This window comes from Fusarium oxysporum, chromosome XI (assembly GCF_013085055.1).
Source record: "Fusarium oxysporum Fo47 chromosome XI, complete sequence".
Taxonomy (NCBI): domain Eukaryota; kingdom Fungi; phylum Ascomycota; class Sordariomycetes; order Hypocreales; family Nectriaceae; genus Fusarium; species Fusarium oxysporum.
Window position 1 is genome coordinate 2,658,166 of NC_072850.1, and position 26,302 is coordinate 2,684,467.

The window sequence follows — 26,302 nt, forward strand, 5'->3', positions numbered from 1 at the left end:
CATCTCATGAAACTCTCCCTACCGTTACAATGAAGTTGACGGCCTTTATCAGTCTCTGGTTGCTGACTCTATGCTACACAGCTCTGGCTGCCGAGGTCGTCCCCAGGTCCACCTTCGCTGAGGTAACCGACTACGGCGACAACCCGACAGGTACTCGCATGTGGCTTTACGTTCCTAAGACCCTAGCACCAAAGCCAGCGGTAGTAGTTGGCATCCATTGGTGTACCGGTAGTGCTCAAGCATACTATCAGGGCACCCGGTGGGCATTCTACGCCGAGACATACGGTTACATCGTAATTTATCCTCAGACACCGTACACCCAGGACAAATGCTGGGATGTGGCATCAAAGATGACCTTGACTCATGACGGTGGTGGTGCCAGTAACTCTATAGCCAACATGGCCAAGTTTGTCATCAAGGAATATAGTGCCGACAGTAGCAGGGTATTTGTTACGGGTACTTCCTCTGGTGCCATGATGACCGTGCGTGGCGTGTGAAAGAAGCCTTTGGTGATTTTGAGCTAATCCAGAAACAGAATGTCATGGCTGCCACCTACCCCGATATTTTTGCAGCAGGAATCGCATACGCAGGTGTCCCGGCAGGTTGCTTTAGGAGCGAAGACGACATCCCCGACTACTGGAACTCAACATGCGCTACTGGACAGTCCATCTATACCCAAGGTCAATGGGCCAATGTGGTTAAGAATATGTATCCTGGATATAATGGGCCACGACCAAAAATGCAAATCTACCACGGGTCAGTAGATGAAGTATTGAATGTACAGAACTATTACGAAACCATTAAGCAATGGACTGGTGTGTTTGGCTATTCAGCTGAGCCAAAATCTACCACTGCCAACGTCCCACGGAGTCCATATACTCGATACGTTTTTGGCGACAAGCTACAGGTGACGTAAACAACTAACTTTCTTTGAACAGTTTCGCTGATATTTGCCATAGACATTTTTGGGCCAGGGTATTACTCATAATATTGATGTGTTCCCAGAAGAAGACTTGAAATGGTTTGGCTTTACTGTAAGTTACATTACCTACTTCCTGTACATCAGCTAACAAATTCTCAGGATCCAGTGACGCCATCGTCCACTATTACTGCCACCGTACCTACGAACACTGGTGGTTCGGAGGGATCTCCTCAATGGGGTCAATGTGGTGGCATGGGTTGGACAGGTCCTAAACAGGTAAGTAGGCGATAACTGCTTCAATTTGCACAAACATTAATAGAAATTGCAGTGCGCAACTCCCTATAACTGCGTTAAGATTAACGATTGTAAGTCCCCTAATTTGGTTTATCTTGGATTTCATGCTAATATCTATACAAGGGTATTCTCAGTGCCAATAATTGTTCCGGGGACACAGCTTTGCGTTAGAGAGTACTCGACAATCAATGCTAGCGTAAATACTAGATAGCAAATCTGACCTAATAAGTTTTTGGCAATTTCTCTCTCGCGCCAAATTTTGGCAAGCATGGCTATACCTTCGGCCCTTGGACCGGGATCGGGCCATGGGTAATGGACAAGTTTTCTCTCCATTAGTGTCAAGCTAATTTGCAAGGAAAAGGCAATTTTGTTTACTTCATTTACTTTAAAATTGAGATTAACCTGGGTTGTCGAACCATAATTGCCTGCTTCCACGTCCTGCCCCAGATATCTGGTTAGCAACTTGCCATCTGAAAGTCAGTAAGCTCGTGGGAAAGGGATAGGTACCTTGTAACTTGTTTTATTCTAGGCATATCAAGAAGTAAATAGCATATAGCATCTTTGCTTGGCTTCGCTATAAGGAGGATTCAGTAGACCCGAAGACCTATGTCAAAAACTAGATCTTCAAGCCAGCACCTCAATGTTCACACCGTTGATTGTACCGAAAAAGTGCAGTCCGTCAAAGATGCCGACTGGGGTCAAGCAGAGACCAAAACATTGATCCGTACAATCAACTGATTCATTATTCCTTTCATCAGTCTCCTTTCTTTACTCTCGTTTCTTAACTATACTAATATCAGCAATACTTACATATCTTAATACACTTAAGCTAGACCTTGGTATGTCAGGTCTAATACATAATTATGTATTAATAATTTTCTTTTCCTTTTAAATATAGTAAAGACCTCTTTAGATATAACTGTAAAGAGATATAGATCTTGGATTTCGATTCCTTTTATAATAATAGTATATGGTATTTGCTATTTATTAATAAATATTGTCTAGAATTATCTTCTATTAATAGTTATATAAGGCTTTATCCTCGTTGTTCTTTTATCTATTCGAGCGATGACAATACTGAGTTTTCATGCCTTTGACTCAGATGAGTCGCAGCCCAATATTTTGCATCCACACGTTCTCCTACCAAATATGAGACAGACCAGAAGGCCTAGGAATCAAGAAGATCTACAAATCGTCCTATGCGATAGAGTATGTCGTATTTTAGCACATTAGACTAGTATATTGCTTGAGACACGGCAGGCAGGCCAATGAGCAACCGGAGCTACTGGATCTCATGCGCTAGAGGCGTATTAAACATCTGAAAATGACGACTCAATGCATATTTTCAAGATCCTAAGCGGGCAATGTATTAAGCCTCTGAAAATAACCTTTGTAGTGCACATCTAAAACCTTTGCTAGAGGGCAATATGGTTGCATGTATCAAGGTTCGAGTTTACATGATAAAACTTTAAACTGAACTTTGTCCTTCTATCGATGCCGATCCTTTTTGCAGGCGGCTCTCAACTGCCTAAAAGCTGACATGAAGTCATGTTCCAGCAGTATAGTGCAGGTCCTTCCTTATATGGACTCGTTCATTATCTATCTGTACTTAGGTATAGCGGGTTGCGAATAAATTCCCAAACTCTGTTACCGTCGGACTCTATATTAAAAATCTGTTCACCCCGTCCTGGCAAGATAACTAATGGCATAGTGGCATTTTGTTATTTATTATGTCTTCGAAAAGTACTTAACCTTACTTTAAGGTAGCTTTTAATAATTATTTTCCTAGGAGAAAAAGGCTTGTAAAACGATCTATTAATATTATAAAACTTATTAAATCCTTTTTTATAAGATATAAGTAATTTAAAAAACAAAGATTTTTATATAAAAATAATAAAATATAACATATATTTTAATAAGAAACTTAGTAATAAAGCTAGAAGCAATTATAAATAATAACCTTAAATAGAATTTTACTTACTTTATAATCTTTTATATATACATAAAGTAAGGAGATATTAAGTTACTTATAGTTTGCTTAAAAGTAAAGAAATGGCTACTTAGAGCTAAATTGCTAAAGGAGGATAATATAAGACTTCTAGGAGAAATTAAATATATCTTCAAACTATGCTATCTGTTACAGGCTGGGCTCAGGTACATAAGTAAACGAGGAACGCGTCGGGCAGAATATAATCTATTGCTACGGATAGGCACTGCAGGCAGGCCAGGCTCTATTGACAAGACGTAGCTCGAGGAGCTACGTTTAGTGGCTATGTGGTCGGTGAACGTCTGCGCGATAACGTATCGCCACGTGATCTGGATCCGTCTGGTTACTGGTCTAGGGTTGGCCAGTCTGGCCTCGAGCTATGACGCTACCTTTAGATTATAAGAATATAAGGCTAGTAAGAGCAAGGGAGGGAATAATAAGTATAAAATATTTACTAAAATACCTAAAACATTAAAGCGGTAAAGACTTTTTATAAATAGTTAGTAAGCTAGATTCTAGAAGAGAGCTAATAAATGTCTTCTTTGTACTTATCTCATGAATGTGAAGCTGTTCATGTGTACGGGCGATGTCGTACCTGACGTGATTAGTGGTTGTGAAATGAAAATTGTAGGACATACGTGACGTAACCAATGGGATCTTAACATGTACCGTCGGCCGCGTTAAATATCGCAGAACGGGACGAAAATGCTCAGTTAAATCGGAGAACCTATCTCATAAGCCAACGCCAGGTATTGCCGCAGCTAGTGGTTGTCGAAGAGCTTTAACCGCTTGTTCCTGTCTGCAAATTATATACTGAGATACCTAAGTAACAAGACGCTTGTCGATTCAAGGACTTAATCAAACCTCGGAGCAACACCGGAAAGAAATGACAAGAAAGATAAGTAGGGAAAATAGGCGAAAATAAAGAATATAGCCTAAAAAGGTAATAAGGAGAGATATAACGAAAAAAGCTAGAAAAAGAGATATAGCTAGAAAAGCATAAACCAGTGCCTAGATTATAAAAGAGTTTTGCCTAAAGTTAAATAATCTATCAAGCTCAGGATCATTAAGCGCTGCTTCAAGTCGTTCAAGTCTTATCAGCGACAACTCGGGAACGTGGACAGAACCTGGATCATCAGTCCATAAGATGGTCAATTTCGCACTCGCCCTTATACCTGACGAAACACTCCAAGCCACCATCGATAAGTTCTTCAAGACGCAGTGGCACAATACTCTCAACCAGAGAGCATATACTGCTCTGGCGTCCAGACCAGCACCCCTATTTATCGAAACAAGGACTACAAGCAGCACCGCGGATCGCAGCAAGGTGCAACTAGGGATATGGGTAGCAGCATGGTATCAACGTCTACGAGATGCAAATTCCGCCAAGAATCCTACCTCTATTGCTTTGATGCAGTATGTGGGAACGTTTGGCATGTGCTTTTCGCTGCTGATGAAAAAGACAATATTGTAGGTTCTTCCTCCTCCTGTTGGCAAGGCTTATCCTAATGTGATGCAGACGCTTATTGACCAAGCGATTCGCATTGTTGATACAGCAAGTATAGTAGGAATGTATCAGCTTCTCACGGCTCTGAGGGTGATTAGGAAGTGGGCAGATACGGAGTTTTGCACGTGTATTGGTGATTTTCTAGCGAACATTGAGATTCCCTCACAGTAATAAAACAACAATTATACCTGCTTCGATCTCGGCCCTAGAAAACCAGGGAGCATGTACCTCCCTGGAATGCCCTTATTTGAGTAACCCATCTCTACAACTTCTGAACACGGGTATGTGCTTCCACTAGCGTTATACAAAGTTTATTACATGGCATAATGCAGTCCTGCGAGGGACTGGCCACTGGCTCTGCTTCGACCGTTTGGTCTGTGAGATACGTGTCAGCAGGAATCAAATTCGCCGATAGAGGAATAATCACTCAACAACTTCGAAGTATCGTCATATAGACATGAAATATTGAAGCCAAGAACATATCTCTCTTCCTGTCGGGCACGCGGTAAGACATATAAGAATGGCTTCTGATAGCATCTCCTGCAACCGATGCTTCGGCCTTGATCATCTGGATGAAATAAATAAGATTCTGCCCCATCTTGTGGAGAGACCCTGGAATGCGTTTGCTATGGACCGCTCGCCGAAAGCAAAATCGAAATTGGCATCAAGCTAGGTCTTCTCGTGGTGGGTCAGATCTCGACTCGCGATGCTGTTTTTCTCGAGTTGAACAAACTGAGCAGTGGTCAAAGCCGTATTGGTACCACTGAGGCCGCCGACAAGTCTTATCTGAGAAAGATCCCTTGGACGGACTGTGGAAAGTCTTGACGGATATTATCAACGAAGCTGATTTTCGGGTTTGCCGAAGACGTTGAATCAGATGATAAATGTTTGTGATTTCTTCTAGGAAAGCTGACATGATATACATCCTAACCATTATTGTCGACAAACCTTGGATATACGTAATTGCCATCCTGTTCAGCTCTGTGAATGATGCTCTCTAGCCTTTTCAAGAGTTCCGGGGCTTCGGTGCGTGCCCGGACGTCAACTTGCAACAAGTGGTGTTGAATCAGCTGGATGAGATCTACCAAAGCAGTATCGCCACTGCAAAGTGGATGACCCCGTAAATGGCCAATCGCCTCGATGACTGCAGAGTGGATCTGGATTAAGTTGTCTGAAGTCTGGACGAAAAAGCTTCCGAAGGCGTCTTTGGGATCATCTCGAGTACGCCTGGACTTTCTGAAACTTCTGACTGTGCTGTAGTCAAAGACGAGCCAGACCGTAAATTCGAGAAACATGCAGCCTAGAGACCACATGTCATATCGACGACCTCTCGGCTTGCCCTCTCGTTGGTCTGACTGGGCTTCAGGCGCTTCGTACGTGACTGTGGACTGTTGGCAATTTGTGGGATCTTGTCTCATGCTCGTGATCTCTCGATGGATCTTGGAAACTCCAACATCTGCAAGGATCAGTCTTCTTCTACTATCCATGGCAGCATCATCATGCGCCTTGAGAAAATGAAGAATGTTTTGAGGCTTTATATCTCCGTGCCGAGTATTTTTGCCGTGCAAAGCTTTGATCGCACTCACGATGCCCAGAATTTGGCGGAGAGACCACACCACCAATTCTTGGGAGCGTGGTATTGTGTCATTAGCCTTCCAAAAGTCTCTAAGATCTCCACCATCAGCCCAAGGAAATATAAAATAGCATATAGATCCCTTCTGACAGGTAGCGATCAGTTTGATGAGATGCTCGTGCTTAAGAGACTGTATGAGCTCTAGGTTTGTTTTTTCCTTCTCAAACGCCTCGTCATTGTTAACCTCTTTGAGAGCAACATATGGCTCCGGATCATTCTAGAGCTTGTGAGCGTCAGAGTACTCTTGTAAGGGATGGTTGTTGTGACCTTGAAGATTGATTGATGGGCGCCATGGATCTTGCATTTGTGTAGCACGCTGTTCGGACCACTCTTGCATTTCATAACACAGTCTATTAGGGGGAGTGGGCATTTCGTGTCCAGCGAGATATGTTGGCCGAGAGCATTGAGGACAGGCGCTTGTACCAGCCATTGGAAGTTTAGAAAGTCCCGCACTCTCGCCTCCCTCGGCCACAGAGAAAATGACGGGAAGGCTTTTCCAGTCTTGGCGGATATCAGGACATTTTGATCGTCCCCGCTCATGGATTGTCGAGTAAGAGGAAGATCTTCATCGGTGATGTTATCGCGACACACGAGATCAACGATAGCTTGTGCCTCTTGGATAAGAACCAGGATTGAAAATATCTTTCTGGCCTGCTTTAATATTGTGCGTGGTAGACTGCGATTTGAGAAGCAGCGCTTCCGAATGGGGACTTCCGATTTGATGTTGTCCTCAGTTACTCTTGCGCTGATCTCACTCAGTGGTAAGAACTCTGCGTCTTCGTGACAAGGGATGAGGCATTTATTTAACTGCCTGTAGAGAGACATTTTATGTCTTTATTCGATTTTGGTTTGGGAGGTTTGCCCTTGTTGCCGACCGCGTCGATTTTTCAGGGAAAGATTAACAGGGGTTGATAGTGTTCTTTCACGCTACGATCTAGGCATTCTGACAAGGAAACACATGAGTGGACTGCCATGCGAACTGTGAGGCTCTGCGGTTCGGCGGCCTCATAAGGCGATCGGACTTGTGAGCTGCTTAGCATCCGAGGTCAATTGAGTATGCTGTTCCCTGACCCTGACAAGGGGAAAGAAGCCTAAATGAGAAAAATGGACCGATAGGCGTTTTGGGGTGATGGCCTCGATTGCAAACCGGGCAAAGACTGTGGCAGGCCTCAATGTAAGCGAATGCAACATCATCACACCACCTGAGTGAGAATACCATTGACGCCTGTCAGCAGCACAACACCATCACAATAATGATATGGCATTCTCACAGCCTGGTTTCACATTCAATTGAGAGCTTCTGTTGATTAACCGTTGATAAAAATACACAGTTACAATCCAAGATCGGGTATCTGATAAGAACTAAAGAGCAGTGCCAATAGCTTGTATTGATTAGAGATTGGTCGTTCGATAGTATGATATGTGCAAGATCTATCAAGCCAAACATCAAAACAGCCCGTGTATGGCTGTCCAGGCGTCGTTGATGACGCAAAATGATCTCTCCTTATGCTTAGCCGCATTGAGCCTCGGTCAGCAAACCAACAAGCCCATTCGTCCAAGATGTGTGATAGTGCTATAATGGCTGCAGAATTCTTGCCTATTGGAGGGTGGTACTAAACATATCATTCGTCAGTGATGGAAAGCCTTATCTCAAGTATTTGGACCTAGCAGTTTAGCTCCCCGCGTAACCGTGGACTGAGAGATCTAAGATCTGGATCAATGGCTCCAATTGAGTGTCAGATCTTGCGGAGAATATAGGCATGACTGAATGGCTACAGTAGTTACCTAATAGCAAGAGGCAGGGAATTTTCGCGCAACAGCCTCAATCGAATGGCGGCGAACGTGATGTTAGCGGCAGATCAGTCTGGAACTAATCATGGCCAAAATGCCAGGGTGTTCGACTTCAGGCAGCAGTCACGCGGATGTGTGTCAATTTCATCATAGCGTATAGTACTTGCATATGCATTAACTGTACGTGGTGCAACCAGCAAGTAAAGTGCGGCTGAACGGTGCTTACGGACCAAAAGAGCAATCATATCGTCAGTCAACGTCGGCGTCCTTTACACCTTGTAGGGCAGCTTTCCCATACACTCCTGCCTGCGGAATCCTTTCTCTTTTATATGATTGCCTTGGTAAAATCGCGAAACTTATATATTTGCGCACACATGATTCTCGAACTTATGGCTACTGTTTGGAACTTTTTTACTACGTTCACGTCAACTGAGGTTGACAAGACGAAGCTCAACCAATTGCGCAACACCGTTCGACATTCGCTCAAGCGTAGTGTTCTCAGCGAGGCATCCTTTCTTCCAGAGAGTCAGATCAAAGAGCTTGTTACGCCAGACAAGATAAAGGTATTATTGCCGAATGCCAAGCCAGAGTTGGTAGACTTCATCTGCAAGCATGCAAAAAAGCTTTTCTTGACTGCATCCTTGCATCATGGCAATCTCCAGGACATTATGGATACTTTCAAGTACCATGGCATGACAGATAAGGAACTCCCGATCCGTGATCTCACCTCGGAAAATAAGTATTGCGATGTTCACACAGAGGGGCTTCAAAGAGTCTGCAGCCATGAAAAAGCTTTGGAAGCCTTTCATCGCTGGGATACGCACGACGTATGGACCTTTTACAATGATCAATGGAAATTTTGTGCGCCAATACTCGACATGGAATGCTCGTCCCAAGAATTCCATACGAAACACATACTCCCATTTATAGAAAAGGGTACCACTCAAAAGGATGGCCATTTCAGTACGGTATTTCAGGCTGCAATTCATCCTAGCCATCAAATTAGTCATGGGTCCTCGAAGGTAAGTATCCTCTACAGCAAGACTGGTACGGATACGACAGCTAACAACTCAACAGTCGAACACAGATCAAACACGTGTTGCTCTCAAAGAGTTGAAAAACCTGAGCGAGCAAAACTACAACGTACATGTGTCTTGGCTGAATGAAGCAAATGCGCTCTTCCAGATTGCCGAGCTTCGTCATAAACACCTGATAAGTCAGGCCACTGCCTTCAAACAAGGAGAAAGAAGATTCATCATGCTCGAGTGGGCTAATGGGGGTACTTTGCGGGATATTTGGCAGACAGAATCCCACGACAGGTCTATCCTAGATGGTAACAAGGTCATGCGAGTCTTAGAAGAACTAACTGGACTTGCAAGTGCGCTCTCGAAATTACATGGCACTAACACTAGAACAAAAACTGCAAAAGCAACGTCGGCTCATCGTACAAAGAAGGGCCCTGCCTCGAGATCCAAAACAATCTTCTCTCAGGGCCAGGGTAATGGCGATGACAATCGCTTGACTATTCCAAAGATACGCTTCGAGGGAGTAAGCTCAGATGACGGAGATGACTCCAGCGACAACGCTGAAGAGCAGCATTGGCGCCATGGAGATCTGAAGCCCGAAAATATCCTCCATTTTAAAGATGAAAAGTCTCCATGGCTTGGAACTCTCAAAATCGCTGACCTAGGTCTGGCCAAGCAACACGCATTTGCCACTACCCAGAGACAAGACCCAACCGGGCAGAAATACACAACCACGCACTACGAGGCACCTGAAGTTATCACGACTATGAATTCTCGAGTCCCTCGGTCACGCCGATATGACATATGGTCAATGGGCTGTATCATATTCGAGTATATGATTTGGCTCCTGTATGGCTACGAAGAGGGGCTGAGAAGCTTTTACAACGAAAAGAAGGATATTAATACCCATCATGAAACATTATACTTTACAGCGGACCTGAGTACAAGGCAAGCTCAAGTGAGCGACGTGGCACGAAGTTGGATCAGTCACATCTTGGATGTCGACCCGGAATGCAACCGTGCGACGCCAAGTGTGATAAGAGACCTCGTCGTGTTGGTCAGGGATAAGCTTCTTGTTGTCGATCTACCCCAAGGAAGTATGAGTCAGGATGACATCAAGATGTGTCGTGCTAGTGCGGATGACTTGGAGAGGAGCCTCAAGAAGATCAAGAGAATGGCTATTGACGATGAACAAAAGGGAGGCAGATACCTGTCTTCGGGCAAAAGTCGTAACGAGGTCTCCCCACCTCGTCCACAGCGTGTTCGAAGGCAGAGCTTCTTGTCAACGAGTTCAGGCTCAACCTCGAAACAATCGAATCTGGTACGAGCTTTAGTTTGATTGATTGTGGCAAAGGCTGATGTTGGATAGGATGTAGGTGCATTGGCGGCGAATCGAAGAGCATAGCAGCGATGACTAACTGGTTCTGTTTATTATTTTGTATTATAGACTGTAAGTAAGAGCACGAGGGTAAAGCTCGCGAGTAATAATAGCTAATCTTAGGTTTAGTATGTAAGTCTAATCCCTGTGATGATATCTTCTTGACAACGCCACTTATCGTGCATCGCGGTGTTTTATAGAGCGTAAGTGGGAAATACTTATTAAACGTCTAGTGAAAATGAAGTTGCTAATGTTTATTCGTCCTATAGCATGTAAGTAATATTTAACAATTGTCTGATGGACTTTGTATACGAGACTAACCTAGCCATTTGGTTTCAAATTAAGACTGTAAGTCCTAATCAAGTAGAGCTTTTATACAACAAATAACGAGTTCTTCGCATAGGCAGTAAGTATAAGAACAGATTCTTACGCGCCGTTATTGATCTAAATGCACAGTTCAATGACACCTGGAACCATATGGAAGACAGATCCATTGCTCTTGAAGTCCTAAGGCATCACGAAGTCGAGATCACGGACAGCATGTCTATGTCTCGGGAAAAGATAAAGCTTTGCGAAGAATGTAAAAATCTTGAGTATTGGAGCGATAAGCCTCTGATTAGTGAGAATCTCGCGACTATGAGATCCAAGGTTCAGCAATGTGCACTGCATAGAATTGTTTGCCGCGCTTTCCGACCACATGCCTATAAAGACCTAGACATCATAGAGATTCGGAGATGTGACTCCTGGCTTGTCACGGGCACAATGAAAATGCCTTTGCTCTCGCTCTTCAAGATATCAGGTCCGTATATATGTTGCCAGATTCTACAGGATGTATGATTGACCTCGGAAAGCAGATGACTCAATAAGGAACAGGCTGTGCTCTGATGAGATTCACCTTGGACTGCCCAAGCTTTTTAGACCCAGTACGTCCCCGTTCTACGACCTGCTTATGACTTGGATTCAAGATTGTGACTCGAACCACCCCCAATGTCGTCCCGCAAACAAGTCAAGCGTTCAAGTTCCGACTCGCCTAATCGACGTTGGCCGGGTTGTTTGTGACAACTCAAAGGTATACCTCCGTGAAGCAGCGAGTGAGATATGTCACCCAGGAAATGAGCTGCGATACATTGCACTGTCACATCCTTGGGGCAATGGGACACATCACGACCATTTCTGCACCACAACAGAAAACCTTGACAGCCGACTTAGTGTCGGTCTTGAAGTTGGGCACTTTCCGAGCACATTCAGACATGCAATCGAGGTTACTCGGGCACTTGGTGTCCCGTACCTCTGGATCGATTCGCTATGCATCGTGCAAGGACCAGACGGAGATTTTGACACGGAAGCCAAAAGGATGGAGACCGTCTTCAGCTCGGCATACTGCGTCATTGCCGCCAGTCGTGCCAACGGAACGTCGAGTGGCTTTTTGTGGGAAAGACCTGAGCGCGAAGCGGTGAGGCTAGATGGATATCTTACCAATGACTCAGTTTATGTCTGTGAAGCCATTGATGACTTTCAGCACGATGTGATAGAAGGAGCCTTAAACAAACGTGGATGGGTTCTACAGGAGCGTGCTCTTGCGCCAAGAACTATATACTTCACGGAGAATCAGACATATTGGGAGTGTGGGCATGGGGTGCGCTGCGAAACCTTAACAAAGTTGACCAAGCAAGTTGCAAACATATCTACAGACGAACATCATTACTGACCTCGATCTTGTAGTACCAAGGCATCATTCCTTGGTGACTCCAACTTTCCCAAGCGAGCAATGAGGTCGACAAGAGGAGCAAAAATCCGATTTTATGAATCACTGTACAAACAATACTCGAATCTCGATTTTACGAAGATACATGATCGACCCATAGCGATAGCTGGGCTGGAACAACAGCTGGTCAGTGCTTTCAAGACCGAAGGAGGATACGGGGTATTCAACGGAGAATTCTTCGGCCGTAGTCTTTTATGGATGAGGGATACACAGCAAAGTAATGGCCTGACACTGATTGAGTTCCCTCGAGACCAGAAGTTCAGAGTGCCAACATGGTCGTGGACAGCTTATAAAGGACCAATCACATACGTTGACATCCCTTTTGGTCACGTTGGATGGACATACGAGACCGCCGAAGGAAAGATCCAATCGCCTTGGACGGCTCGAGGCTCAGATTCTACTTCAGGATCCTTGCATACAGGGGAACTCAATGGAAGGATTGACCTTACTGCGCAGGCAAGGGAGATTTCAAACTTGGGATTAGCTGAGGCGCAGGGAAAGGTCATCTACGACGAGGGCACGTCGCCACCAAATGTGCGTACACTATGTGTCATTGTTGGGAGTGAAAAACCAAAGATTGAAGGACATGGAATACAAGACCTAGAGCATTATGTTTTACTTGTTACACCATCTAACAATCTCGGCGATGGTGTTTACCGAAGGGTTGGCGTTGGAATGCTATTGGAAAGTTGGGTTGACATGAGTAAGCCCGGGTTGAGAGTACATATATCATAGTAACTCTTAGTAATAAATAGTTTCTAAGGAAAGTCATGACTTCAATATTAAGTCTTGCGGATTAAATACCCTTTCTAGATTGTTTCGTTCTTTGTTTAAGGGTCAACTGGATAACCACCATGTTGTATCGGATCCGGGGTTCGTTTTCTATCCTTTGGAAAGAACTGGCTAATCAGTGCCGAGATAGGGAGCCCGTGTATATGGCTATAAGGAATCTCAATATTTTGCAGTAGCCACCATCCCAGGGTGAGGGTTCAAGGCGGAAAGTAAAGCTAGCAGCAGGTATAACTCTCTAGCAGCTACCTCTTCTAACCTAAGCTGACCCTTCGGTATTATAACGGCGTTGGTGATTTATTTATCAGAGTATAAGTAGACTGTGACTAAGAACCATAAGCACCAAAAGTGACGTGATTTGCCAGATATATGGGCCAAATTGTCTAAGTCTGTAGAAGTTTAACTAGAGCTATATTACTTCGAAGATGACAGCCTTCTTATCCAGTCCCCTCCGCGTAAAACGGCCTAGCTTTTCTGACCATCAAGCTTGAAGCCTCCTGGTTGCAACCATTGAAACACACCGTGAGGGTCATAGGTTCTTGCGACATGCTTCAGTAACCTTTTGTTACTGTTTCCAAAGCTCCCAATAACATCTTGTTCTATGCGAGCATAGTTCATATACCTGAAGCGCTTCAATTTTCCAACTTGGTGGGCAAGGCTTTCGACAGTATTTCCCAAATCTTGTACTAAGCGATGGCTGGTCGTGTCTTGTGCGCCATCTTCCCAAGACAACGAGAACATGACGATAATCAGCTGGTTGGTAGACCCTCCGAGACCGTATGTGTTTTTGATAGTACGAGATGACCTGTTCCTCATCTGACTGGTGATGACATTGAAATCCAAGGTTGCAGTAATTACCTCAGCATGAGGTTCGGTGATCTCGGCCCAGGTGTCAAAGATCTTTCTGAGTAGCTCAGCATCATACTCAATGGTCAAGGTCCTGTATGTGTTACGTAGGCCCCTTGAGTTTGTTACCACGGCCATTTCCGCTGCAAGGTCGGTATAATTAGCCAAACGGAGCGTATTAGCAGAACTTGAAAGAGCATAAATGCTATCATATAGAGGGGGATTCTCGACTGGCTCCGGATAGCCGATGAACTCAACAGCTGCAATTGATCCATTGACTCGGGTGATATCTAAGATCATATGGCCTTTTTGATCTTTCTGCAGCTTATTGAAGAACTTGTCATAGGCTGGAAAGACTTGATCGATCTGGTCGCCCTTTTGGAGAACATAACCGCCCCACATTCCGTCATAAGGATGTAGTTCAAGCGTGAGGGCTGTGGCGATGCCAAAGTTGTGTGCACCGCCTCCCAGCAAGGCCTTGAAAAGATCAGGATGAGACGTTTGGTTGGCAGTCACAAGAGAGCCATCCGCAAGCACAATGTCTGTCGAGATGAGGTTGTCTATGCCCCAGCCATAAAGGGCTGAGTAATATGATAAACCGCCTGGCCGGGTTGATGATTAGCGATCGACACGTTCGTCATCCAAGCTATTGAGTACGTACCACCAAACACGAAGCCAGGAACACCGACACCGGCATCCCTGCCCCCAACCACGATGACTCCGAGTGGCTCTAGCTGCTGGAGCAATTCACCCCAGCGCCATCCTGGGCCCACAGTCACGGATTTCTTGTCGTCTGAGATTTTGAATTCTCTCAGCTTGGCGAGGTCGAACTGAAAGCCACCGGTGATGCTGGAGGCTCCAACATTGGAAGAGTGGCCGCCACCCTTGGTAGAAAAATGGCAATCTCCCTGGACCACCTCGGTTATAGCTTTCGAGACGTGCTCGCTCGTTGTAGGTTGGAAAAAGCAAGACGGTGCAGCCTCACGTTGGAACAAGTTCCAGTAAGATTGCTGAACGGTCTGGAAGCCGGGTGAAGAGGGGAATACAATTTCGGAAGGGTACAATTTGCTGACTGACTCGCACTACCCATGGATCAGATGTCTTTGCACGTAGAATCGGTCGGGATGTAGACCTACAACTTTTAAACAGTTCTTGGAGGTTGGTGGGCCGGTGGCTAGGGCTCCGCCCATCAGAATGGTAAACAGGACTACTCGTTGTGGGGAAGGCATTTTTCCTTTTGTTGAATAGGCTGAGCACTGGATTAATGTGTTGAGATGGATCAAGAAACAATAGGCAGGATCAGTTGAAGTTGAGTCAAAGTTCAAGCTTAATTATCCTTGTTGAGACTGGGTGAGGCTCAAGATGATACACTTTATATAAGATGGCTGTAAGATGGATGACGTTCTTACACGGCATTCGCCATTCTCTACATGTCCAACGTCCGAAGTATCCGGAGAGCCACAATTCAGAACTCATACAGTCGTATTACAGCATATTTCGGCGCCCGCAAAAGTACCGAATATAGAGGAGTACGAGAAGTTGAGTGGATGCCTGGTGAAGCAAGGATCGAGGGAGGGCAAGATAGAAGAGACATTGCTTGGCGGATGCTACCCGCGGATTCCGAATCGGGCCAGTCGTCTTTTAACCAACCAACCACATGATGCTCCGCTTTGATTTTCAGCATCGGGCCTTCGGGTCGGGTCTCTCTCTCCGTTATCCGCCCGAACCAAACTTCTCAGTATCCAGAGGCAAGCTTCATGGTTGGCGTGACCCGCGGCCGTTGTGCACCACTACTTTGAGAATTACCGACAAGGCCCATGGGAAGGTGTGAAGACCATGGGGTTAGGGAAACCCCGATAACAACCATTCAAGTTTGAGTTCTCGTTGCATGGACTGTTATGAAATTTATTCTAACGATCCACCGTGGTTGGATCTTCATAAGGGCTCGGTCAGTCTTGTCAAATTAACGCGTTTTATTCAAACATTTGAGGTGCTAAGCTTGACCTCAAAATCTTCATATTTGGCGTGTAACGATTTGGTGCTCTGATTTCCATCCGCCAAGATGAATTCAATTACCGACTGATATATCTTCATACCCTTTGTCAAACTCGCTTCAGACAGCATGAAATGAAATCCCTGTATTCTATCCTTTAGATAATACATAATTTAGGCTCGCGCAATATTCTGGATCAGTAGGGTAGGCGATAACAGTCCGTGAGGGTCTTATCAACAGTACTTGATCCATGCAGTGATCCTCGCAGTAGTTAAAGTATCTCAGATATCGTTAGTTGAGACGCTAAACCACTTTTGCAATGCCGAGACGCTACCCTCCAACAGCACAACTCCACATTTATCACGAAATGGGTTAGGCCTGCTCCGCACTCCGGAATGTCTTAACTGTATCAATCATCATCCATCGATAACTTCAATCAACATGCGCAATCGAGAAATGACTAGCCTCAGCGTCCCGCACGCCCACAAATATGACTTTGTACGGCTCAGTTCAATTCAACAAGAATCACTTCCATCCGAAGAGTGTCTACATCAATGTAAGCGACGTAAAATAACATATCAAATCAGACCGCGGTAATCAATTTCACTGGATCCCGACTCCTCCAGTATCATCTCACAAGAGCCGCTCTATCAGCGAGGCACATGCACTCTTTCTCCGTTCGATTTCAAAGAAATGCAGAAGGTTGACTCACGATCAAGGTCCTGTTGGCTCAGACGGAGAAGATGGTGCAGTTGAGGATACCACCAGAGCATCCTCAAGAGGCCTGAGAGAGGGAGCTCCGAATCTGGACCATTAGTCTTCAGCCTCATATGCTTCTTGTGAAGTCTCGGGCAGGCCATCACCCACCAAACAGCTCCGCTATGCCACGACGCAAAGGACCGGCGTTGTGATTGCCGCCTTCACTCCAAGATCTGCATCAGCAGCTTGTCACCTTTAGATACGGATTTGCGTTTTACAGTCCTGCCGAGAATACAAGCAATTGGCGAATTCCTCCCCCTTCGTTTATCCGCCAGGTTTTGTAGAGCGCTGCCAAATGCGATTTCGGCTGTCGCATATTGCAATCGAAAATGAAAGACTTATTGTGGTGGCAAGAGGATTGAATGGTTGAGCTTTCTCCTTCGATGATAATATAATAAAACTATATCTAAGTAGAGCAACCAGGACACTCAAAGCAAGACGGATCATCCCAGACAAGATCATATGTGTGCCTATCTAGGAAATCGCCTGCCGTAAGCTTCGTTCTTGTAAACATACATTGCCCATTCCTGTAACCAGAACCCAAACACCCGGTCATCTTCCTGCAGATAGCAGCGCATTTGCCGGAGGAACTCTGGTCAGGATAACTTCCATCAATCCCAAATGTTCCAGGCAACATTCCCGAGTAATTGCAGATGACGCCATCCGCACTTACACGTGTACAAGCGTCACCAGGCTTGTAATTACACGTTGGACTCTTGGGAAGAGGCGCGTTGCTCAGGACGCAGGTCGGGCATGTCCAGCAGGATCTATGGCTCCAAACACTGTTTTTGGGGTCCAGACCGGGATCGTCGTAGTTTGGATCGGGGTCAGCAAAGTCGGATGTCTTTATCTTGGTGGTTGTAAAGAGACAGTGGTTCTCCATGCCGAAGAAGCCAGAGGATTCACAGTTCTCCAGAGTGTCGCAGATGGCTGCACACTGCTCTCCGTTCTCCTGCATGGGATACAATGAGCGAGGGACTGTCCAGGTCTCCCCCGTGAAGACGCCTCCACCAATGCAGACATAGTCGTTGTTCTCGACGTTTGATGGGTTGATCTCACACTCTTGGCCACGGTTGTTGTGGCAAACACCTGTTGGCTGAGCAGTTTTAGAGGTTGTGGTGACGCTGATTGGTTCGGGGACTAGGGTAGTCGTAGGAAAAGCAGTTGTTGATGTGTCGCCAGAACTGCAGCCGCATGTGAAGCACTCCATGCCAAACCAATGGACCATTTGGCTGTCTCTTCCATCACGTATGTCCTCTCGAGTAACTAGAGTGTTGGAGAAGAAACACCTGCCCGAGAGTCTCTGGAATCCAGCTGACAAGCATCCAGGTAGAGTCTTGCAAATCTCAGCGCACTCATCGTTGCTGTTGTACCAGTGCGTTTGAGTCGCGCCAACCTCTTCACCAGGAAGCGTGTAAATGGCATCGCTTTTCACGAAGACGCCGTTGAGATCGCAACCGAAGTCATCGAGATGTGCGTAAAAGTCGTTGATCATCTGACAGTTTGGCTTGCAGGTAGTCCCGGTGGGTTGTGAAGGTCCTGATGTAGTGACAGGCTGAGAAGTAGAGCCAACGGCTTGTGATACTGGGCCAGTTGTTTCGGCCTTGCTGGTCTCCTCGAGGGCTAGCGTTTTCGAGGGTGTTGTGATAGCCGTAGTATCAATCATGGCTTCTGAAGTGTGTCCAACGGCAGAAGTTGTCATAGTCTCGCTGCTCTCATTAGCAGCACTGGATGTCTTGGCGTCAGAGCTGGTGCGCTTGGTGTTAGTGACCGCCGAAGAAGTGTCTTCTTGAGAGTTTGTTGAAACGGGCATTGAAGTGCTTGTGTTTGACAAACCGCCAGTGCGCGTTGGTGTTACTGGCTCTGTTGTAAGGGAAGGGGACTCTTCAGCCCTGATTGCGGTTGTAGTCTCGACAGGAGGAGGGCTTCCACCCAGGTCAAGCTTGAAGTCATCGATAGTCTCAGGAGTCACTTGGTTGGAGATGAAGATTGAGTCAACCAGAATGGAAGAGGCACCAGCACCAGAACATGTCAGCGAGATAGCAAACGTCGGCAAGTCGGATGCAGCCTCAACTTGCCCAAGCACCCTAATCCATGAGGCTCTTAGGTTAGAAGCAGGTTGAGAATAGAACTCCGCATTGCCAAATTTCGCACTTGCAACACAGCCCTGGCTTCCAGCGGAGTTGATCAGATAAAAGAATTGGATGGTGTACTTCTTTCGCGGAACTGATTGCACAGTCTGGAAGATACTAGCGAAAGAGCCAAAGAAACTTCGCTTCGTAACGTCTCCACTGGCACTCAGAGCAGCACAACCATCGTCGAGACTACCGTCAGCGCGGTAACATCCCCCTTGGTGAAACTCGGCATTTCCAGAGGCGGCGAAGTTCGTGAGGCCGCTTGGGCTGTTTGGGTCACGACTGGCGAAAGAACCTCCTAGGATAGCGTTGGTGATGATGATGACTTCCTCTTCCGTCGTTGTTGATGATTGGGGGAGAGTTATGTTAGGGACTTCGGTGGTCTCAGCAGATGATGTAATGGTGAGACTGTCGAAGTTTGTTTGGCTGTCAGTGGAGCTCGCAGAAACATCGATCGTCGCGATGGACGAGGTGATAGAATGGCTACTCAGAGTGGTTCGGCTACTGGGCTTGCAGGGACCAGCAGAACAAAAACCAAACAAAGCCAAGTTCACGAGCGCAATTTTGGACTGCATGCTGAAAGAAGCCAGTAAGAACAATTACAGCGCAGGAGTCAAGAAAAGACTGAATAAACCTGCACCTCTGGAAAAGAAACTGGCGGTTTCACTATCTATACATGGCCCCTGAGGTCATTTTTTTACTCGCCCGACTCAGCTGTATAAACTATTTAGCGCTTGGCGGTCAATAGCCGTCTCTTGCAGCAGCTTTGGGGATAGTGGGATATCACTATTGCTAACTATTGACAGCCTGGGGCGAGCCGTGCCCATGCAGGAACAGGTCTGGACTCCAAACACTAGTCTCTCTTCGTCGATAGTGCACACCCAGCACCAATCGAGCTTGGGAATACGTTCCACTTCAGATCTCTTTTTGCCTAGGTCAAAGTGGCACCAAATAAACAATTAGACTTGGGGCATCCTTACAGCTGCTTAGAAGCCCTTACCAAGATAGGCAGCGGCGCCCATTGTACTAACCCAGTATTCATCGTAACGGGAAGTGATGACAGGTTAAATGCAGCAAAGTGTGCTGTCTGACCATACAACCATGATGCGCTCATCTCGGCGCTTATTGTAATATGAAAGACAGTCTCGTCTGCAAACTTGGTTCCGTCAACAAGTCTTCTAATACGAACAGCGGTCGACTGCTTAGCGCTTTGTGTTAAAAGTCCGAATATCTCCTTTCTGCTTACCATTACCTGCGACAAGGTGAAGGCTCGAGAGGAATTGCCATACTGCAGCATCATATTAGCGATTCGCCCCGGATGAATCGATCCACAGTGAAACCTTATTCATTCTCCGAAGTTGCGAAGATTATGTATCCATCCACGCAATACTGGTCCTACACATTTCGGACAACTTGGCATGGACATGCGATGCAAGGCTGTTTTCCTCAATCTGACCAAGCAAGAAATTGAGTTCTTGTCTGGTTTCTGTGTCGATATTCCCGGGGGTAGAAACTCTTGATATGCTGCTTGCTAGAAGTTCCATGCAGTCTCGGTAGATGTCCGCCTTCTGTGATCGATCGGCAAAAATAGACAGTATCGCAGTACAATCCCGAATGGCACGATCGATAACCTTGGATACTGGCATGGATCGCCGCCAGAGAATATATACCATAACCACGCCTACCTGAAATACAAAGAGCATCTTGGAAATCAGCATGCAGGTTTATAAAAGCACTATACTAGTACTTACATCAAACCAATGTTTTGGTAGATGCTTTCTCTTCTGAAGAGCCCTGAACGTTGCGCACGAGTCACAACAGGCTTGAAGGAGTTTATCCGTATTTTCTGACGCTGGTTCAAAAGGGACCGAGCTGTACAGCACAACTCGAGTCATGTGTGCGACGTAGACAACACCAAGAGGGCTCGCATGGCCTTCGGCGTTCGGATGGCTATTCCTGATTTAAGCCCAGAGAGTCACTTGAAAGGGAGGGAGCTGAACGAACCCACTGGCAAACACATCTTTGCTTTTGGCCCACCCGTCAATCTCGGACAGCAACTTCCGAAGAGATTGATCTATTGTGCCGGGATCGACTTGTCGAGAAAGGGTGAGTATCTCCGAGTGAAGCCGCCTGATCTTGCACATGTGTGCAAAGTAGCGGAGATCAAAAGTATACAGGACCCCGTCTGAAGAACCTGGACTATCAACGGCCCAAGGCATAAAGAACTGCGGCCCGTGTTTGACCCGATATGCAGGCGTGTCAATCCACTCATCCAGAGGGTAGGGAGGGATGCGCAGCGTTATTGCAACAACCTTGTCTAAGCTAACCAATGTCAACGATCTGCATGTTTTTAACATGCTAGCTCTAAGCGTACCAGTAGATGCACCACCAAGCCTTAATCTTCATCTCTATCTCGTAAGACCCATCGTTAGTGAGACGGTGAAAGCCGTTGAATATTGCAAAGCGCATAGCAACACCAACGATGTGCACGACTCGTTCTGTGCTCTCGCCGTGAAGCTCATGGAAGGCGTGGAGAAGCATGGCCTGGAGGCGAGCAAGTGGTTTTAAAAAAGAATCAGATATGATGCTCTGTTCTTGGAAGATGAACCCCAGCTGTTGGCGAGTCCTGTTGTCTGACCACGCATGCTGTAAGATTGCACCGTTGGCAAATATCTGTTTATGTTGGTGAGTTTGACATGGGAATGTAGATAGAGTACGCACCAGCTTCAACAGACATGTGGACCAGGTATTGCTGCCACAGGTAGCTATCTCGCCTGCTTTCCATTTTATATACGCTGTGCTGCATTCCTCGACATCGAGGAATGGGTAACGGGGGTGGATGATCTCAAAGTAAGTCTGAAAGAAGGAGGCGCCCTCACGGACTGAAATATCGGTCACGACAGCGGCCATAGAGGGATCAAGAGAGCGCGTAGTGTCTGTTGAGTAGTTGGCTTCGTCCGCAGGCGGTTGCTGGGTGATGGAGAACAGGTTGTCGGCTTGAAATGTTGAGAGGTCGAATGAGTTCCCTTGACTGGGCACAGACGGCATATAGAAGGCGTCAAGATGACCATTAAAGCCCTGTAAATCTGGATGAATGTTTGTCTGCAAATTTGGGGCCAGAGGACTACCAGACTCAGGAAGTTCTTGGGTCATTGATTTGGCACTTTGTTGGTCGAGACGTCCCTGAAGACCCGCGACCCGTTGCTCAAGGCCTTGTACGTACGAAACGGGGTACATGCCCGTAGGCTCGTGGCTGGCCGGTAAACACTCTTTGGGGTATCAGACATGGTTTGCTAGCTACACCGTGGTATGAACGGGAATAACAAATAAAACTCACCAACGTGCGCAGACCTGCAGTTTCGACACGCACCCTGATCCCGGCCCTCGCACCGCTGTTTTCTAGCTCTGCATCGTTGGCACGCCGTTGCTTTCTTCCGTCGGGGTCTTGGCGTACTCGTCTGTATAGAACCTCCTGTTGCGCTTTGATCTGGCTGCATGACGCTCTTCTCAGACTCTTTGCTGCGATAACGGGCTGGAAAGAGTAACGTGCTGGAGTCCGATGTCTCCGACGCGTGACCCCCTCATCTTGGAGACTTTCGGATTAGCTACTCCTAGCGCCACTCCACTTTCGGCCATCGTCCCCGATGGCATCCAAATATGCTCCAGAATGATTAGTTTTACTCCGAAAAGCCGATGAAACTTCCTTCCATGGCCATGTTCAGAATAATATAAAAATAAAGACTTTGGAACCAGTGACAGGAAATGGATTTCTCATCGTTGTATTAAGAGGCTAAACTACCCTTTACGCTTGTTCCACCGCCTTAATCACCCCCGGCAGCTACAACAATGAAGAATCAGCTGAGATACCCAGCTGGCCAGCACAACAAAGTTCATCGGTTAGCCGAAAAGCGCGCTTCATATGATCTCAAAACAGTTCACAGCATCATGAATCGTTCATTCGTCTTCCACGTCTCTTTCCAGCCTGACGCTGAAGATCCATTTCCAACCACCATCCCCATGCTCGGCGCCATGGGAAACTTTGCCTATCCCAGCGCCGGCTTGGACGAGCCCCAGGACTGCTATATCCATGGGTACATCTCAGCCCGCATGGCCAACCTGTCGAGGAAGGCAATTGACGATGGACTTCCAGGTTTGCCCGTATGCGTATCTGTCGCAAAAGTGGACGGTCTCGTCCTGGCCTTGAGCGCATTCACCCACTCGTGCAACTACCGCTCGGCAGTCTTGTTTGGGCACGCAGCTCTGGTCACAGACGAGTCAGAAAAGCTGTGGGCGCTGGAGCTGCTCACAAACAAGATCATCCCCGGCAGATGGGATCAGGTCCGCCAACCTCCAAACAAATTCGAGCTTATGCAGACGCAGATCCTGCGCGTTCGAGTGACCAGTGGCAGTGCAAAAGTCCGCGCAGGGCCGCCAGCGGACGACAAGGAGGATGTCCAGGATCCAGGGGTCATGAAGAATGTGTGGTCAGGGTATGTTCCGCTAGTAGAGCGTATGGGGCAGCCCATTCCCAGCGCGTATAATCAGCTTCAGGACGTGCCGGACCATGTCAGAGATCTTCGAGAAGGTTTCAATGAGGAGGCAGATGCCTATAATGACAAGCTTGTCAAGCAGGTACGCGAGGATATAATTTCATGGGGGACGATATAATAGTACTTTAGTGTAGATTAAATTACTGCTTTGCTCAAGTACTAGAGTTCTGCTATTGCAGTGGCCGCTCTGATAGCTAGAAAAGGGGGGTTTGGGTCCATTAAGCTACTCGAGTAGCAAGTGACAGACAGATCCACACAACAAAAAGACCCTAAGATTGCTTAACAATGTATCAGATTTCAACATAAACGCCTAATGAAATTTCTGGATATCACCATGCAAATTTGGAATGGCTCTTGGAATGGCTGTTGGCGCTGAAGGAGACACGAGGTATTAACACCCAGTACTCAGAGCCTTACAGACTATATAACACGCATATCTCCGAGTATGAGTTGGGAAGTCCCGTGACTCTGTACGGTGACATTCCTTTCATGCAGGCTCACCGCAAGGACTCCTATGTCGGCCTCTTCTGGCTGAATGCAGCCGAGACTTGGATTGACATCACAAAGACTAAAACCAAGACAGACACGAACACTAACACGCAATGGATCTCAGAGGCTGGCACCCTAGACGTTTTGATCTTCCTGTGACCAGCCCCCAAGGATGTGCTCAACGACTATGTTGCCCGGATAGGCACCACGGCGCTGCCCTAGGAGTTCTCAGTTGCCTACCACCAGTGCCGATGAAACTACGTCTCTGATGATGACTTCAAGGATTTAGGCCACGGTATGGATAGGCTCAAGATTCCTTGTGGTGCTATTTGGTTGGATATCGAGTACCCGATTGACAAGGAGTGGTTCACGTGAGAACCGAATGTATTTCAGGACCCAATTAGTATGCGCAAACTGCTCGATGCGTTTGGCCGTAAGCTTATCATCATTATCGATCCCAACTTCAACAACACGAATGGCTCCAACATTGTGCTCAAGTCTAATGACATTACGATCCGTACTAAGGACGATGATATTTTCGAAGGCCACTGCTGGCCAGGCGCATCACACTGGATTGACTGCTTCAACCCCGCCTCTATCGACTGACTGGTGGAATGGTCTTTTCGACTATACTGTCTTCAAGGGCACTATGGTGAACAACTTTATCTGGAAGGATATGAATGAACCGTCTGTCTTCAACGGCCCAGAGATCATCATGCCAAAGGATAACCTGCGTTTTGGTGGTTGAGAACATCGCGACCTACACAATCTCAACGGTATGATGTTTCATAATGCGACCTATCACGCCATGATGACCCGAAAAGAAGGTGAGCTCCGCAGGCCTTTGTGCTTACCCGGTCCTTTCTTCCAGGCTCGCAGCGTTACGGCGCGACATTGCCTGGTGAATCAAGCTTCTTGGGGTCATCTTACTGTGTCGCTTCCTATGATCCTTCTTTGGGCATATCTGGCTTTCACTTTACTGGCCCTGATGTTGGTGGCTATTTCGGCAATCCTGACCTTCTTCCGCGGCCACGCTCATATTAACACTTGCCGCCGTGAGCCCCGTCTTATGCATGAGCCTTACTGCTCTACTATTACTGCTGCGCTATGTCTTTGCTATGTTTTATTGCCCGCCTGGTATAAAGCCTTTTACCAAGCCAGTCACAATAGAAGTCCAATAGTAAGACCTATATTCTGCACCTATCTGCATAATGAAGATGATTTTAGCCTCAACTGTCAAAAGGTGGGTTTGGCCCGATTGGCTTGCTTGGCCACCTATACATCAACGCTCCATTAGTATGTAAGGAGCACTGCCAACCCTCTTCTAGCATAGAATTAAGGCTCCTTTAACCCTCTCTTATATAACTCTCTGCTATATATACTATAGTTATAACCCTGGGTAAATATAAGTCCTAGTAACTTCTATAACTCTACTTTAAATATACCTTTTACCTTATTTTATAATAAAACTAATTACTTCTCTTTATACCTCTTTTAATAATTACTAAGTATTATATCTTTTTATCTTTTATATTTATTATAGCTACTTTATATTAAATACTTTAGGCTATTAAGAAATGCATATAGGTAAGAAATAAAGTAATTAATAAGATAATTTATAACTTATATTTCTAAGATTAAGTTTTTCCTAACCTTTTATATTACTTTTTAAAAAACTATACTTAAGTTAAATATTAAAAGAGGTTTTAAGAAAACTAACTTTATTTTTTTTAACTTAAAAGTTATAATCTTAAAGCTTAATATATAATTATAAACTTTAATACTTATTAAGGAGATAACCTAATAAGCTTAAACTTAAATCTTAAAGACTTTAAATATAATTCTTAAGGATAAATTATAGTTTAAATATCTTAGTAATTAAATTAGAGAATATTATAATAACTCTTTAAAGTTAATCCTTAAAGCGTTTTAATCTCTTATAAAGGTAATTATAAGAAGTATATAAAAGATTATCTTATTAAAAGTTAAGAATTAAGAGCTTTATAAGGTAAATAATATATTTAGCTAATAATATAAAATAAAAAAGATATACTTATAAAATAAAAGGAGCTTACTTATATAAAAAGGTTAGAATGTAATTAATTAAATAGATATAAGTATATAAGTATTAGTTAAATTATTAAGAAATAATAATTAAGAAAGGTTAATTGAATTAGGTATTTAATATTATAATATACATAATAAGATTAGATATAATATAAGGACTTATTAGGTAGTTCTAGAGGTATTTAAAGAAGAGTATAATAAGTAGTTTTAATTACTTAAATAATTTATTATATTTTTATTATAATTTATCTTAAAAAGGTTAAAATTTTTATACTTATTTATTTTATATACTTGTTATATATATTATGCTAATTTAGATAACTAAACCGAATATATTTAATATTTAATAATAATATATAAGTCTGCTTCAGA

At 45.3% G+C, this 26,302-nt stretch overlaps 7 protein-coding genes across 7 annotated transcripts; 4 read left to right on the forward strand and 3 right to left on the reverse strand.

Annotated features, from left to right (window-relative positions):
- Positions 1-29: 29 nt before the first annotated feature.
- Positions 30-1,427, forward strand: FOBCDRAFT_254287 (Alpha/Beta hydrolase protein; the record flags this gene model as incomplete). The annotated part of the gene is made up of 6 exons (XM_059611109.1): positions 30-482; positions 536-907; positions 960-1,034; positions 1,082-1,198; positions 1,242-1,287; positions 1,351-1,427. The coding sequence occupies 6 exons, from the start codon at positions 30-32 to the stop codon at positions 1,425-1,427; spliced, it is 1,140 nt and encodes a 379-aa protein (XP_059466304.1).
- Positions 1,428-4,350: 2,923 nt separating this feature from the next.
- FOBCDRAFT_245550 (uncharacterized protein) lies at positions 4,351-4,881 on the forward strand (the record flags this gene model as incomplete). The annotated part of the gene is made up of 2 exons (XM_054707688.1): positions 4,351-4,623; positions 4,678-4,881. The coding sequence occupies 2 exons, from the start codon at positions 4,351-4,353 to the stop codon at positions 4,879-4,881; spliced, it is 477 nt and encodes a 158-aa protein (XP_054563663.1).
- Positions 4,882-5,379: 498 nt separating this feature from the next.
- FOBCDRAFT_245551 (kinase-like domain-containing protein) lies at positions 5,380-7,168 on the reverse strand (the record flags this gene model as incomplete). The annotated part of the gene is made up of 3 exons (XM_059610698.1): positions 5,380-5,530; positions 5,659-6,560; positions 6,767-7,168. The coding sequence occupies 3 exons, from the start codon at positions 7,166-7,168 to the stop codon at positions 5,380-5,382; spliced, it is 1,455 nt and encodes a 484-aa protein (XP_059466305.1).
- A 1,340-nt stretch (positions 7,169-8,508) lies between these two features.
- On the forward strand, positions 8,509-13,287 carry FOBCDRAFT_245552 (uncharacterized protein; the record flags this gene model as incomplete). Its single annotated transcript, XM_059610699.1, has 6 exons — positions 8,509-9,156; positions 9,212-10,480; positions 10,955-11,336; positions 11,392-12,160; positions 12,260-13,005; positions 13,268-13,287. 6 exons carry the CDS (start codon positions 8,509-8,511, stop codon positions 13,285-13,287), a joined length of 3,834 nt encoding a protein of 1,277 aa, XP_059468109.1.
- Positions 13,288-13,556: 269 nt separating this feature from the next.
- FOBCDRAFT_148507 (uncharacterized protein) lies at positions 13,557-15,166 on the reverse strand (the record flags this gene model as incomplete). Its single annotated transcript, XM_059608286.1, has 3 exons — positions 13,557-14,479; positions 14,599-15,019; positions 15,074-15,166. The coding sequence occupies 3 exons, from the start codon at positions 15,164-15,166 to the stop codon at positions 13,557-13,559; spliced, it is 1,437 nt and encodes a 478-aa protein (XP_059466306.1).
- A 4,909-nt stretch (positions 15,167-20,075) lies between these two features.
- On the reverse strand, positions 20,076-20,509 carry FOBCDRAFT_265685 (uncharacterized protein). The gene is made up of 2 exons (XM_059611361.1): positions 20,165-20,509; positions 20,076-20,112 (listed from the first exon to the last, which is right to left on the reverse strand). The coding sequence occupies exon 1, from the start codon at positions 20,495-20,497 to the stop codon at positions 20,192-20,194; it is 306 nt and encodes a 101-aa protein (XP_059468110.1). The 5' UTR covers positions 20,498-20,509; the 3' UTR covers positions 20,076-20,112; positions 20,165-20,191.
- Positions 20,510-22,059: 1,550 nt separating this feature from the next.
- On the forward strand, positions 22,060-24,469 carry FOBCDRAFT_245555 (uncharacterized protein; the record flags this gene model as incomplete). The annotated part of the gene is made up of 5 exons (XM_059610700.1): positions 22,060-22,065; positions 22,677-23,456; positions 23,870-24,004; positions 24,146-24,234; positions 24,268-24,469. 5 exons carry the CDS (start codon positions 22,060-22,062, stop codon positions 24,467-24,469), a joined length of 1,212 nt encoding a protein of 403 aa, XP_059468111.1.
- Positions 24,470-26,302: the final 1,833 nt, after the last annotated feature.

Excerpts from the sequence above, each read along its gene's own strand:
- FOBCDRAFT_265685 (XM_059611361.1), bottom strand. The coding sequence starts at position 20,497 with ATGGTATATATTCTCTGGCGGCGATCCATGCCAGTATCCAAGGTTATC.